The 15859-nt window shown below is 37.9% G+C and overlaps 2 protein-coding genes across 5 annotated transcripts; both read right to left on the bottom strand.

Annotated features, from left to right (window-relative positions):
- Nucleotides 1–474: 474 nt before the first annotated feature.
- On the bottom strand, nt 475–2685 carry LOC311497162 (C-type lectin domain family 17, member A-like). Its single transcript, XM_084557336.1, has 5 exons — nt 1888–2685; nt 1561–1734; nt 1271–1431; nt 1038–1150; nt 475–964 (listed from the first exon to the last, which is right to left on the bottom strand). The coding sequence occupies exons 2-5, from the start codon at nt 1676–1678 to the stop codon at nt 838–840; spliced, it is 519 nt and encodes a 172-aa protein (XP_084413462.1). The 5' UTR covers nt 1679–1734; nt 1888–2685; the 3' UTR covers nt 475–837.
- Nucleotides 2686–3097: 412 nt separating this feature from the next.
- LOC311497161 (uncharacterized protein) lies at nt 3098–8650 on the bottom strand. 4 transcript variants are annotated; one of them, XM_084557333.1, is made up of 9 exons: nt 8320–8650; nt 7167–7244; nt 6558–6635; nt 5731–5808; nt 5004–5114; nt 4060–4425; nt 3807–3970; nt 3580–3695; nt 3098–3510 (listed from the first exon to the last, which is right to left on the bottom strand). In XM_084557333.1, the coding sequence occupies exons 1-9, from the start codon at nt 8375–8377 to the stop codon at nt 3384–3386; spliced, it is 1176 nt and encodes a 391-aa protein (XP_084413459.1). In that variant the 5' UTR covers nt 8378–8650; the 3' UTR covers nt 3098–3383. The 4 variants fall into 4 exon arrangements, with proteins under 4 accessions (XP_084413459.1, XP_084413458.1, XP_084413461.1 ...); XM_084557332.1 differs by having other exon boundaries at nt 5004–5117; XM_084557335.1 differs by lacking the exon at nt 6558–6635.
- Between the last annotated feature and the right edge of the window lie 7209 nt (nt 8651–15859).

The raw sequence follows: 15859 nt of genomic DNA on the forward strand, positions 1-15859 counted from the left end.
ACATTTTATCAAGTGATCAAGCAATGCAGCACAAACAATGACAATAACGTAAAATGTTCCATTAGGTCAGCGGACTGATCAGTCAGAAGTCATCGTATTCTGTAATCGTTGAGCAAGTTGACGATATTTTACATTTAGTTAGTCTCTACAGCAGTGAACGTCAGGAATAGCCTAGGGAGGAGGAAAAAGCATGTTCCTACATTGATTAAATCAAATGAAACAAACGCCCTCTGATAGCCTGCCTTCAATCAAAATGAGGATGAACTCGTTGCTCACAATTAACATTTCTTTTATTGTGGCACCTGCTCATTTTATCTAAAGTCGTTTTTACAAATCTCCTTGCTTGCCCCCCCGCACACACAATAGCCCACAATTGCGGCGTCTCAATAACAGTTCCCGTCAACATAACAGAGAAGCAAGGGAAACGCAAGAGTGGCACATCAGCAAATATATCAAAAAAATGGGGAAGGGGAATGATGATGAAGCTATATATAAATAAAATAAAAGCGACAGCGCCCTTAGTTATTAGAAATGTTACTCTTTACATCAAATTAAAGTGGCATTGAACAAATAAATACAAACATCTGGCTGGACAGCTGTCAAGTATTGCGATCGTCCCCTAGTGGCTTGCTGCAGTACAGGTAATATGAGTCTGTTAGCACTGACAAAGGCTAGAAAATCACATAAATGTGGAAGGAAAATAAACATATTAAATAATAATATAATACTAAGAATGCAATATTTATTTTATCCTATTTTATGAGAGCATCTGGCCCTCACAGTGTCTGCTGAGAAACATTTTGGCCCTTGGACAAATCTACTTGATGACCCCCTGGTTTAAAGATGTAGAGGCATCTTTTCACAGATCCATTGGTTCTTGATTGTACAGCTTACTGATTTCCATCCTTCGTTTTTGACAGAAATTGCACAGTGACCATTGGTAGGAGACTGTTGCGTCCAGAGGCTGTGGGAAAATGTTAGTTAGATCAAGGCTGACAGCTTTTGTGATTTTAGGTGTTAAGAAATGTGTCTCTTACTTATCGGTCAGTTCACTTCCATCAACCCACTTCCATTTCCCATCTTCAACTCTCAAGCCAATCCAGTATCCACGAGTTCCTGAACTTCCCCAACTGTGATCACTGACAAATCTCTGAGGACAACAGAGATAAAGGGTTCAGAGACACTGAAATACTGAAGCACACGCAGTGACAAAATACTTGAGGTGTGTTTGGACCTACACAATGTCAGAGAAATTCTGTTTCCTCCTTACCTTTTCAGATTCATTAGTCACAATAGCCAAATCAGAAATCTTTTTTCTGCAGTTTTCTCGAGCTTCCTCCCAGGTTTTGTGTTCATGAGGCTCAGCGTTATTGATCGCGTAGCAGCTTAACTGGAAGGGTAGCCAACCGGTCAGACAAGAGCACTGCTTTGCTGCAACAACAGAAGAAAACGAATAAATAAAGTTACCGCATATTATATAGTTATGTTTGTCAGTTAAAAAGTTCTGAATGTGTGGTTATTTCCATTAGGGCTGTTGACATCGACCGACACTGAACTCACCAAATGTTGTCTTGATGTTTTTGATTTGTTCTGTTAGGTCTTTGTTTTGTGTCATCAGGTTTTGGTTTTGTGTCGTCAGGTTTTGGTTTTGTGTCGTCAGGTTTTGGATCTGTGTCATCAGGTTTTGGTTTTCCACAATCAGCTTGGCATTGTTTTCAGAAATTACAAAGGTAACTGTTGTGTCAAGCATAAAGGAAGATTTAATGAATACAAATAACTTTGACTTCAACAAAAAAAAGTCAGAAAGATTCAATTTTACCCTGAAAGAATCATTCCAGCAGAACATGATAGACACATATACATATTTAGTTACACAGAGTTACTCACAGAAGGTACGGAGGGCGGTAATTGCTAACAGTGTCAGCCAACATGCTGCCAGCGGTGGGAAAGCCCGAGTGAAAGAGGAACACTTCTTATCTGAAATAGTCAGCAGAAATACAGTATGCCTCACAAAACCAAGGTTCACTTTTAGAATCTGTCAAGTAACTTGTGTTAATTACACACCTGAAGTCGCTGGCATTTTGTCCACCATGTACACTGCTGGATTTAGATAGTTGCCGTCCCCAAGTCTGCCTGAAACTGTACACATCAACCATAAATACTTAAGCATCTCCAAAATCCTCTTTTCACTTTGCCAGTTTGTTCTCATGTTGTTACTTGTACATGCAGACTTGGAATAAATACACAAAAAGTGAGGTTTTAATCAGAAAGTATCTTACCTGTAGACAGAGAAACATTTGGTTTTCTGAAAGCCATTGTCTGTGTTTTTCTCTTGATCATGCCCCCAGCAGTCGTACATAAAGACTCAGTCTTGTCAGTTTGTGGGTTTTACTTCCCGTGTTATTTTAGACACTAATGATGAATTGCTTTTTTTTTAGGGTGTTAACACCCTGTTGGTTTCTGCTGCATGCACACTGCTGCATTTCACTTGTCTTCCACAGTCTGTGTTTACCATAAACAAATCAATGGAAATTTGTGCAATCCAGCCCTGTCCTGCTGTGAGATGAACACTATTTTTGTTTGCCTCCCAAAACATAACGAACAAACAAGCAAAGAAACGCTGTATATGACACCACCCAAACCTGCCTGTCAAATACAGTGTTCCTCTTTATGAAACACTGAAAGCAACACTAAGTTAAACGTTGGGTCATTTTGGTCTTGTTTGTCAAATATGACAAACAAAGAAAGGCAGTGTCACCACACTGATTAAACAAGTCACAGTACATTGAATAATGCTGTTCCTCCTTATTTAAAATGAAGCTTACTGACATTTTCTTTTAACATTTTACAAGAACATTTCAACAAGGACAACATGTGTGGCAGCACTTTTATTCAGCACAACGGACTAAAACATGCATACACTTATAGAAAACACTGAGATCAGGTACAAGTACTTTCTGGAAGTGATGCAGCGCCCTCTGCTGGACAAACAGGAGCTTCGCTGCACAAATCTAATGTCTAATTGCTTACACATGTTTTATCAGCGAGTGTCTCTTTTAGTTGAGACATAAACCAGAAACACAAACAAACAGCTTCATTCACCTTAAAGAGTTTTAATAATAATTATAGCATTATTCATAATTAATAATTAAGTTGTTGACAAAAATCTTATTCTTAAATTATCATTTCTCTGTCTATTTTTTTTTTCCAGATACAAAGAACAAACCCAAACAGCAGTTTTACTCTAAAAAAAATAAAATAAAAAATAAAAATTCTGTTAATAATAAAAATCGATGAAAAAATTTAGTTTTAATTTGTTGGATACGTACATGTAATTCTATTTACATGCTATGCAGTAAACGTCTGTGGTTTGATTACAGGGTTTAAAGAGATAAAGCCTTCTTTTCACAGATCCATCGGTTATTCGCTGTACAGCTCACTGATTTCCATACATTGTTAAGGACAGAAATTACACACTGACCGTTGGTAGGAGGCTGTAGTTTGAAGAAGCTGAGGGGAAAAAATGTCAGTTAGATCCAGACTGATTTTGTGATCGAAAAGAAGAAAAGTGTCTCTTACTTCAGATCAGTCAGATCACTTCCATCGACCCACTTCCATTTCTCATCTACTGCTCTCAGGCCAATCCAGTATCCATTGATTCCCTCACTGCCCCAGCTGTGGTCATTGACATATTTCTTAGGAAAAAGAAAAAGAAAGAAAGTAAAAAGAAAAGTGTTATCAGAGATATTTAAAGTGTGTTCAGATCTGGAGAGAATACATTTTCATCTCATAATAGTTGTTGTTACCTTTTCAGCATCATTATCTACAACAACCAAATCTGAAATCTTTCCTCTGCAATCTTCTCGAGCACCTTCCCAGGTTTTCCGACCAGCAGGCTGATGATCATTAATGGCATAGCAACTGGACTGGTTGTATAGCCAGTCTTTCTGACAAGGTTGACACTGTCTTGCTGCAACAACAGAGACCAATTTATAAACAGTCACTGCAGAGTTTTAGATTATTATCAGTTATTTTGCAAGTGATGGGATGTGAACATACCGTTATCTTTGCGACAGTAGGCATCAATGCTCCACTGAGCTCGGCTGATGTTGAGCTCATTCAGTGTTCTCTCCATGTTGTGAATTTGTTCTGTTAGGTTTTCCTTCTCCATTTCCAGCTCCTCGTTTTGCATAGTGAGCTTCAGGTTTTCATCATTCAGGCTTTTGATCTTTCTCTCCGCAACAGTATAGGCTTGTGTCAGGTTGTCAAACCTGGCTGTCAGGTTGCTGTGGTCCCTGGTCAGGTTTTCATAGTCTGAGCTGAGTTTATTGTTGAGGTTTGTCAGGTTGAGGTTGGCAGCCAGTAGGGTCCGTTGGTTGTCTTTTAACTGGTTCACCATGCTTACATCATGAGATGATAAAGCATCTGCAAAATGAGATTAATGGTTCACTTTTGATTTTGCTCTTGCCAAAGTTATTTTCTGTCTGTTCTACTTGAGGTTTCAGCTGTTTAGTTTTAGGCCACCACTGTAGTTCCTCAGTTAAATCTCATGAAGAAACCCAAATCCTTTACTCCTTGATTCAGGATTCTCCAACTTCCCCAGATTATTCTAATTCTGCGGCAGCTAATTTGCCGATGCTTCATCCTGTCACTTCCTGCAACAGTATGTCTCAGATGATACTTGTTATAAGAATCTGTTCATTTGTTGGATGTGTTACCACTAAAAGATCATTAAAAAACTAGAAACAATGTGAACAGAAGTCATTACTGTTATTATTGATTATTACATTCACAACACATGTCCTACGTTTTTCTTTCCAATCCAAGATTTGGGTGTTTCATTGTACATACCAGATTCATAAATGAATAAACAGAAACTGGCTGATAAATTAAACAATTACTGACTAGTGTTACATGCTTTTACAGATAAAATGACCTCTTTAAGATTTGACTCCCATCTAAGTCAGAAGTTCATGTATGAATTGGTTGTTTCACATACTTACAGTAAACACAGAATCCTATAATGCCCAACAGCAAAATAACACAAAGAGTCCCCAAGCAACATTTCAGCTGCTGATAACGTCTGCTGTCTGCTTTCTTGTCCATCAAGAGTCCTGCTAAACAATACATTTCATTTAGGAGACGTTACACACATCACAGTTGGAAATACAAAAAGGAAGTTTAAACACTGGGACTATAAAAATCAACTAGTAAATGTAATTATTACTTTTATTATATGTTGATGTCAGAATACAATCCAGATGAATGCTTCAAATGAACTAATCTCCACAATGACATGTCTGTCACACGTGACACAAGTGACTAAAATGAATCTAAAGATCTTTACTTTCATGCAGAAACATGATCTGTTCCACGTCTGAAATAAGAGATGCACTGAGCTGGTGATCTTTTTAAGCCTGCTTACCCAAGCCACTTAATGTTTCCCAACTTAGAATACCTGAACCCTTCTAATACCTATGATCTAAGGAATCATGTGGCAGTAATGAATTATAAATAAGTATCTCTGTTATATCTATTGCTTGGTGTGGGTAATGATGAAGAACCCCAACACTGGCAAATGCTAACTATACACACTCACATTGCAAGGCAAAGCAGAGGGGAACTATTGTAAATTAGTTCCTGTTTAATGGTAGTAGGCTAACAATGATAACAGTAAAAAAAAAAAAGCTCTTGTGATATTGCTGAAAATGTTCACAGCTCTTTACTTACCATTTGTGTCAGGAGTTTGTACTGTTGCTTTATTTTGCACCTTGACTTCATCGTACACAGTTTGCTCGTCCGTGTTAGCTGAAAGGTTTAAATGTTCATCAGTGTATTGTGGTTAATCAACATAAAGAACTTTTTATTCCATTCTATTTTTTTTTTTTTGTCATGCATGAGGCTGACAAAATTTAGTATATTAAATATGTGTGATGTGACAAGATATTTTCGCACAAATAGCAGATCTGACTGGTTTTGTGTTCAACTTCATACATTGCTCAATTTCTAGCTGGGGTGGCTTGAGTAAATCGGAAATGTAAAAGAAGAATTATTATTATTATTTTTTTTTCATCCAGTAAGCTATTCAAAAATTGAAGGAAATCCCCAGTTATCAGATTTATTTGAGGTGAATAAAGGAATCTGTACATTCAAACCTATGCAAAATGGATTGGTCAGAGACCGTCTTCAAGGCGTAAACAAGTGACAAGTGAATGCAGCATTACAACTGTTCTTGTGATGTCTTTTCTTGACAGGTAACCAGTTTCAGTGAGTGAGTTCTAAATTAAGGTTTGCCTGCTCTGAATGTCAGTACCCTTCTGATGATACCTATATTGTATTGAATCAGACAGCCATCTCTAAATAGACATATCTATTGTCTGGAGGGAGTAACAGTGATGGACCACAGCATTTGTAAACGCCTACTCCAAGCATCTAGTTAACAAGGCTGAGTGTAACTCATGTAAACTACTTCCTATTTAATGGTATCAGCTCAGTAATGATAACAGCTACCACGGTACTTCCAGAATCAGGGACAATATTCGCCGCTCTTTACTTACCCTTTGTGTCAGGAGTTTGTACTGTTTCTTTATTTTGCACCTTGACTTCATCATACACAGTTTGCTCATCCGTGTTAGCTGAAAGGTTTAAATGTTCATCAGTGTATTGTGGTTAATCAACATAAAGAACTTTTTATTCTATTCTGTTTGTTTTTCTGTCATGCATGAGGCTGACAAAATTTAGTATATTAAATATGTGTGACGTGACAAGATATTTTCGCACAAATAGCAGATCAGACTGGTTTTGTGTTACTTCATACATTGCTCAATCTCCAGCCGCGGTGGCTTGAGTAAATCGGAAATGTAAAAGAAGAATTTTTTTTTTTTTCATCCAGTAAGCTATTCATAAATAGAAGGAAATCCCCAGTTGTCAGATTCATTTGAGGTGAATAAAGGAATCTGTACATTCAAACCTATGCAAAATGGATTGGTCAGAGACCGTCTTCAAGGCGTAAACAAGTGACAAGTGAATGCAGCATTAGAGCTTTTCTCAGGATGTGAGTATAACTCATGTAAACTACTTCCTATTTAATGGTATCAGCTTAGTAATGATAACAGCTACCACGGTACTTCCAGAATTAGGGACAATGTTCACGGCTCTTTACTTACCATTTGTGTCAAGAGTTTGTACTGTTTCTTTATTTTGAATCTTCACTTCATCGTACACAGTTTGCTCGTCCCTTTTAACTGAAAGGTTTAAATGTTAATTAGTGTATAGTGGTGAAATAACAAGAACCTTCAAATGACTGTTTTACACTTTTTGTATGACACTGACAAAGTTCTGTATCTTGGATAGGATAATATAAGATACTCCTTTATTGATCCCACAGTGGTACTACTTCATAGCTCATTCAGTATTTTCCCAGTATGGCGTTCTGTACACCCACACACACAGGGCATTAAAACCAAAGATGATGGTTATTTCTCATAAATGCTGGCTCATAGAATAGAGAGGGTAAAGTGTGTCTTTTACAGAGAAGCTCCATCTCACAACACATTATCCGGTTTCACATATAGACCAAGTCAGGGAGGAGTTGTAAAAAGAGGAAATAGCTTTTTAACCCATACATCATTCCAAAATAGAGGGGAAAACACAGTTATCAGATTTGGCAGAGGTGTGGGTTTCACCTTTTATAGAATGTGTACATCCAAACCTGTGTTAAAAAATGTTGTAATTTAACATCTGTCGATCAGAGACCTTCTCAACCAATAAAGAAGTGGCAAGGGAATGTAGCAGATGTATTTTAAATCCAATACGTTGGAAGTTTGAGGATAAGAGCGTAACTATTTGTTATGCTTGTACAGCTCCTGTTGTACTGTAAATATTAGTGATAGAATCCTAATTACAACATTTCATGGTTGTCATCATTTTACATTTTGAAACAGAGTCAGTTTTAGTTAAAGTGGTTGAAGTCAAACATCATTCAAAGGCAACTGTAAGTGGGCTTTTTTCAAAGTAAGCAAACAGTGTAACTAAGTTTGGCTTCTCTTGTCATTTACAGTGAATCATTATTAACACAGAGATTTTAAATTTATCAGTGCAGTTCTGGGTTAGTTAACTCAACATCTAACTTTTGACGCGCACTTTTTGTTTTCCTGTTCATTATTACTGAATCAAATACTAGTACAAGAAAAAGATTTACAGTACAGGTGATCACATAAAAAATACAACTAATTATGTTGTTGCTGATCTGTATCATATAGTCAGATTCTTTTTTTGAGCAGCTTTTTTGATACGCAGTAGTTTAAAATTTTAACTTACCTTTTAATTGTTCTTTGGATTTGAATACGACTGAAGCGTAGTTAATCTCCTCTGCCATCGCCACCGTCTTCAGGCTTGCAGACAGAGAAGTGCTGCTGTAATTAAAGCTGTAACTAAAGTTGAACAGTGCTTGGTTCCTCTGTCACAGCTCCAATGACCAACTTCTGCTTTTGGATGGAAGTAACTGGCATCTAGCAGTTGATCAATATCAGATTCAAACCAGTTTCACCTGTATCTTGCTCTGCCCATGTGTATGTATAGTCCTGCCTTTCACTCTGTTCTTTGTCAAACTGTCTGTGCTGTTACCTCTTATTAGGATATACTCATTACCATACAGAGAAAAAAAACTACCTTAACATTAATCCTTCTACCAATCAGAGCCAAATCGGTCAAAGACTACCCAAGCTACCCATCTGATAGACCTGGCAGATCTTTGGCCAGGCATGGGAAAAGTTCTGTCTGACTTCTAGGTTAAAGGCCTAGATGTCCACAGAAGACAACAATGGTAGACAATCACAGGATCTTTTTCATGGTAAAGAAAAACCTCACCAGGAGGTAAACATTCCTTTGTCTAAGTCTAAACAGGAAGAAAAAAGTTTGGAGACAAACTAAAGAGATCTGTCCTGGCAACACATAACAAGGACTCATTATTTGGTGATATCCAATGCCTTGTAAATGATTATCTATAAACTATCAACATTTACATTTATGACTGCTATAATTTATCAGATTACTTTTAAGACCCTGAAAATAGAGTGTGAGAGGTGCATAATAATCCAACCTGCCTACGATGCCTCTTATATTCAATAACTATAGCAGCTAGCTCATCTGTGATAGAACAACTGCTGTCACTGTCACAGCTTTATTTATATTCATTATCAAACTGTCATGTAACATCATCAGCTATATGTTGTATTTGTATCATCATCAGATTCTACATGTACACTTTAGTCAGATATATGTATCTATGACAGATGGATGTTTATCTCGTTCCTCCTATCCTCTCTCTTCTCTCTCTTTTCTGTCTCTACCCAGCTGGCCTTAGTCAGATGGGTCCCTCCATATGAGCTGGGTTCTGCTCTAGGTTCTTTCTGTTAAAAGGGAGCTTTTTTGTTGCCACCGTCACCTATAGGCTTGCCTGGGGGTTTCAGGTTGGGTTTCAGAACGGATTTTGAAAAGCGTCAAGACAATTTGTATTGTTATTGACGCTATATTAATAAAACTGAATTGAATTTTGTAGTGGGAGGAGTAAATGCAACATGCAAATGTGAAACACTGTTTTCAATTTGTATTATACATACACACACTGGTGATGCTGCAGCTTATCTCAGATAAGAACAGGGACTGATCTTCAGTTTCAAATACAGTTAATATACAGACTAACATATTGGTCTGACCTACAGCAGAAACACATGTGAACTTGAAGTCCACACAGAGAGGCCTCAGTCCCATTCAGAAGCAGTCCCATACAGATACTCTAAGACAACAGACCAGTAACATTAACAACAAGGACTCATCATCCTCTGCTGAACCACAGCAGTAACAGTGTAGAAATGGGACCTACTGTACAATAGAACATTTAACACAAAGTACAAACACAAACAGCTACATCACTTATATACAGAGATATTTCTGTTAATAATAACAAGTCTTTAATCATTTATTGCTGAAAAAATAAAATTGTACAGTAGAAGTCTTTTGAGTTCATTTACTTACATGTGATTATGTTAAAATGGTAAATATTCTTGTTTTATATTATTTTATATATTTTCTACCTATTGGTACTCAAAGAGCTTTACAGTCACAGACACATCTAACCATTCACTCACACACATTCACACACCAGTGCCACACACTGGGAGCAACTGGGGGTTCAGTGTCTTGCTCATGGACACTTCAGCATGTGGCATATTCTGGGGATCTAACCACTAACCCTAGTAACCTACTGTAGTTTAACTGCAGTTTAAAGAGATAAAGCCTTATTTTCACAAATCCATCGGTTCTTATCTGCACAGCTCACTGATTTCCATCCAACGTTCATGACAGAAATTACACACTGACCGCTTTGAGGCTGTTGGTTGAAGGAGCTGAGGGGAAAAAATGTCAGTTAGATCCAGACTGATTTTGTGATCGAAAAGAAGAAAAGTGTCTCTTACTTCAGATCAGTCAGATCACTTCCATTGACCCACTTCCATTTCTCATCTACTGCTCTCAGGCCAATCCAGTATCCATTGGTTCCTTTGCTGCCCCAGCTGTAGTCATTGACAAATTTCTTAGGAAAAAGAAAAAAAAAAGAAAGTAAACAGCGTTTCACATTCCCAGCCATCCTGACAAGGTTGACACTGTCTTGCTGCAGAGACCAACTTATAAACAGTCACTGCAGAGTTTTAGATTATTATCAGTTATTTTGCAAGTGATGGGATGTGAACATACCGTTATTATTGTTGGGGAAGTAGGCATCAATGCTCCACTGAGCTCGGCTGACGTTGAGCTCATTCAGTGTTGTCTCCATGTTGTGAATTTGTTCTGTTAGGTTTTTCTTCTCCATTTCCAGCTCCTTGATTTGCATAGTGAGGTTCAGGTTTTCATTATTCTCTGTAACAATACAGTCAGGTAGAGTCATTTTCTTTTCTTTTAAGGGCTACAGTTGTTGTCGTGAAATAATAAAGGAACTGCTAAATGAAATTTACCCGTTTAAGAGTAAGTAATAATGCAGATTGGTTCATTAGCTATTTCCTGTTTATGTTGTCTGTTCTTACAAGTGACATATTTTTGTCTTTGCAAACTCAGTGCTGAGAAACCTATGAGCAGGCTTAAGTATTTAGTGTAATATTTTTCAAACTACTGCATTGTGCATTTTACAAAAGACATACAGTATGTGGACTATAAAATAATAGCTCACACTGTACAGAAAATAAAACAAAAAAGAACATTTCCATGTTAAATACTGTGTCAATTCATTTACAAAAACTAACTTTCCAATAACCCGAGCAACAGGCTGATGTAGATTTCTGTTACAGAAGAAATGACTTCTTCAAGATCTGTTGGAGGTTCATATATGGATTGCTTTCTTCACATACTTACGGTAGACACAGAATACTATGATGCCCAACAACAAGATGGCACAAATAATCCCAAAACAACACGCCAACTGCTGACAGTGCTGACGTCTGCTGTCTGCTTTCTTGTCTGTCAAGAATCCTGTTAAACCACACATTTCAATAACTGGGGTTACTCACAACACAGTCAAAAAGCAGAACTCTGTGAGTATCTCTGGCCTGGAGTGGTGTGTTTCCTGTGGAGCTCTATACTACATCTGTTGTCGTGGTCTCATCAGCCTGCCCAGTCTTCATGGAATCCTGCAGTTATCCACTCCTACCTGAATGAACAATTCTCCAACCTGCCTATGATTACTCTTACATTTTCAAACTGTCATGTAACATCATCAGTTTGTATCATAAGATTCCACATGTACGCTTTAGTCAGATATGTGTATCTATGACAGATGTATGTTTATCGTGCTGTTCTCTTCTCTTCTCTCTTTGCTGTTCTCTTCTCTCTTTCTTCTGTCTGTACCCGGCTGGCCTTAGGCAGATGGGTCCCTCCATATGAGCTGGGTTCTGCTCGAGGTTTCTTCCTGTTAAAAGGGAGTTTTTCCTTGCCACCGTTGCCTTCAGGCTTGCTCTGGGGGTTTCAGGCCGGGTTTTTGTAAAGCGTCTTGAGACGATTTGTATTGTTATTGACGCTATATAAATAAAATTGAATTGAATTGAATTGAACTCTGAGTATCAGATCAACTAAAAACTATTTAGAATTCATTTACACTATTTTGTTTGCAGACATTATGAAGGGACAATATAAAACATGATTTGCCGCTCAAACAATCAGAAAGTCTTCAACTGCAGAGGAAACTATGAACAATATTTATTGTTAATGCCCTTTGTTTATTCCCTTTGTATTTTTTCACAATAGACATGTGAGAGTATAGTGCAGATAAGTGTTTTTATTTCAATAACATCCAAAGTGACGCATCTGTCAGAGGCTTTTAGTTGTAGTAGTAATAGTAGTAGTTGCTGCGATATTACTTGTAGTTGAAGCTTTTGTCCAACACTTTTGAACAAGAATTAGAGAATTTCAAAAAGTCCTCAATCTCCTCATTCCCATGTTGTACTATGAATATTAGAGATAGAATCCTAATTGCTTATATTAGCGATACAATATTAAAAGGGGTGGGTGGGTGGGTGGGGGGGGAGTCAGCGGCTGTTGTTTACAAACGCACATAGCAGTATCACACAAGCGATCAGACAGTATGCAGCAAAAGCTGCCGTTTTCAAGGTGGAAGAAAAAAATTGAATTCTCAGACGTATTTAAACATTTTTTATTTTTTTTTTAAAGTAACACAATAGTTACTTTTTCTGGTAATTAGTTACTTTTATTTAGTGGAGTAATTCAGTCACTAATTCAGTTACTTTTTAGGAGTAGTAACTAATAACTATAACTAATTACTTTTTAAAAGTAACGTGCCCAACACTGTTCACCATGCTTACATCATGAGATGATAAAGCATCTGCAAAATGAGATTAATCGCTCACTTTGGATTTTGCTCCTGTCAGTGTTATTTTCTGTCTGTTCTACTTGAGGTTTCAGCTGTTTAGTTTTATCCTTTACTCCTTGATTCAGGACTTTCCAACTTCCCCAGACTATACAAATTACAACAAGCCCTCCAACTTAGGGGCAAAGTGGAAAAACTCCTGGGAGCCAAAAGACAACATTCAAAGCTGACTTCCTGAAATAGCCAATAAATAGTTTGAGACTGTTACGGTGTCATATTGATTTTGTTGTTGTTGCTGTGTTGCATTGTTTGTTATTGTTGCCGTGTTGTATGTCAGTTATGGAGACTGACAGGGGATTGTGCCATACTGTGGTCATCAAAAATGTTCAAGTATAGACATGTTTCTTTTTAATAATTATGTTTTAATGTTTGATTCAGACTGGTATTTAATTGATGACAAGAGTGAAAATCAGTTATATATTCTTTGATATAACTGCTTTATGATCTATTTTGCTTGATCTGAGGCAGGCTACATGAATGATAAATGTTAATGTCTGGTAATGTAAAATAAAATACCTGCCACCTGTCTCTGTCTGTGTTCATTTCCATTCAATTCAGTTTCATGATTGTTTACAGTTTATAAATTAGCAGCCTGAATAGGTTTGTTTTCACTAAAAAAAGGGTGAGGGGTTAACAGACAACTTCATCCAATCACACCCATTACAGTAGCTTAGCCAGCATAAAAGACGAGCCCATGTCATTGAGAAGTACATTCTTACCCATCAGCTGAATTCTTGTGCTTATATTGCTTGTTAATTACTCAGAATTGATTTAGTTTTGATTAACATTTATTGTTAAAGGCATAAGCCGTGAATCTGTAGTTCCACTATAGGTGAGGATAGAAGTTACAATATTCTGAAATCAAGGAATGCCCTTGTAGCATATCCTCATTAGTGTTTTTTTGAGATGCTGTTTTTTCATTGAAACACACAGATGTCAGAAATGACCTATTGGACGTCATAACAACGGTATGTGTAACTGATTTACTCAAAGTCCCTTGACAAATAGCTGTTGTGATGTCAGTTTTCATACAGGTTCAAGATGTCTGGTGGAATTAATTAACTGGCAAAATCAAATGAGCAGATACAATATAAATTACTAATTCAGTTGTAAATCTTCATTCATTCATTTTCTATACCTGGTTATTCCTGTTAAGGGTCGCGGGGGTCTGCTGGAACCTATCCCAGCTGTCATCGGGCGAGAGGCAGGGGTACACCCTGGACAGGTCGCCAGTCCAGTCCATTGCAGGGCAGTTGTAAATCTGTCAGATATGATTACCTTACATGATTTTTCTCATTGTTATTTAAAAAAAAAATAAAATGAAAAGCTTATTTCATGGGCTGAGACTGCAAAAGGCTCTCTGAATCTAAGCCTGTGCACAGCTGTGTCCATGAAATGTGAAAATCCATACTTTGTTGTAGGACTATAATAAAGATATCATTGGAAAGGTCTCAACCTGGGGAATAGCATATGTCAGTTAGGGGATTGTAAATGGCTCCTTCTTTTAACTATTGACCTTTGAACCCTGACTTCTGAGAAGTTCTGAAGGGCTGTAATTCTGCATCAAAAGGGGCTAAAGACATAGGACAAAGTGTTCTAGAAAGCTTATGAACTCAGCTGTGTGACTATACCTAGTGGATATAGACAGAAAGTGGGGGCGCTGTTCAAAATGGTAAACATATTTTTTCACCCACTTGACAATTATATACTTAAATTCTGGTCACAGAAATGTGTTTCCCACACCCTTAAACCCCCGTCTATGTATTCATTTTATTATTTATAACCTCCTATTCAAGGAAATCACTAATCATTGTAGAAACTACAAATCCCTTGAGCTGCGACATGTGGCTTGATACCAAGTCACGTGATATTTGTAGTTTTTCGGTTTTCAAACATATATGTTAAAATAGGGTTGTAAAAAAGATATATATACTGATTACATCGGGTATGTAGTATTGCCGAACTAGCGATGACATTGCTTTAAGTTGATATATGTTATATCAGTCTCCGGAAACCCTCTAAAAGTGATGGGCAAGTTCAAAGCCACTCTTAAAAAGAGAAATAAAACCAAGAAAGAGACTGTGTATGTTGTGGATGGGATGAGGACACCACTGCTAAGCCGAGCAGCCGCCACAGAGCTGCAGCTGGTCGTCAGGCTGGACAACGTCAGCCTGGACACAAGCGAGGTGGTGAAGAATTCCCAAAGCTCTTCTCTGGACTCGGAAAAATGGGGGGTGAGTACACCATCGTACTCAAGAAAGATGCAAAGCCTTTTGCAGTTTCAACACCAAGACGAGTCTCACTTCCCCTCCTTCCCAAAGTCAAAAGGGAGCTAAATCGCATGGAGCAGCAAGGTGTCATCTCAAAAGTGGAGCAGCCCACAGCATGGTGTGCGCCCATGGTGGTCGTTCCTAAACGCGCACGAGAAGCTGTGAGGATTTGCACTGACCTCACAGAGCTGAATAAGTCAGTAGAGAGAGAGAGACATCAACTTCCCTCTGTGGAGAACACTCTTGGACAGCTCATCGGGGCCAAAGTTTTCTCACAACTAGATGCCAACTCAGGATTTTGGCAAATTCCACTCTCCAAGGAATCTTCTCTGCTGACCATGTTCATCACTCCGTTCGGACGGTACTGCTATGATTGTCTATGTTTTGGCATCTCATCAGCAACAGAACATTTTCAGAAACGCATGCAGCAGATCCTAGAGGGCATAGATGGCGTTGTGTGTCACATGCAGTGGCGGCTGGTGAATTTTGTATTAGGGGGGGCGCAAAGTTTGTAAATCAAACCCCTGTAGGGGGCTCTGGGGGCATCCTCCCCCAGTAGATTTTTGTGATTTTCACGTACAAACTAAGCATTCTGGTGCATTCTGACAAAATAATAAAGACAAAATAGAACATCTCCTTACAAAGACAAATGGGGCCA

This window comes from Chelon labrosus, assembly GCF_963514085.1.
Source record: "Chelon labrosus genome assembly, chromosome: 12".
Taxonomy (NCBI): domain Eukaryota; kingdom Metazoa; phylum Chordata; class Actinopteri; order Mugiliformes; family Mugilidae; genus Chelon; species Chelon labrosus.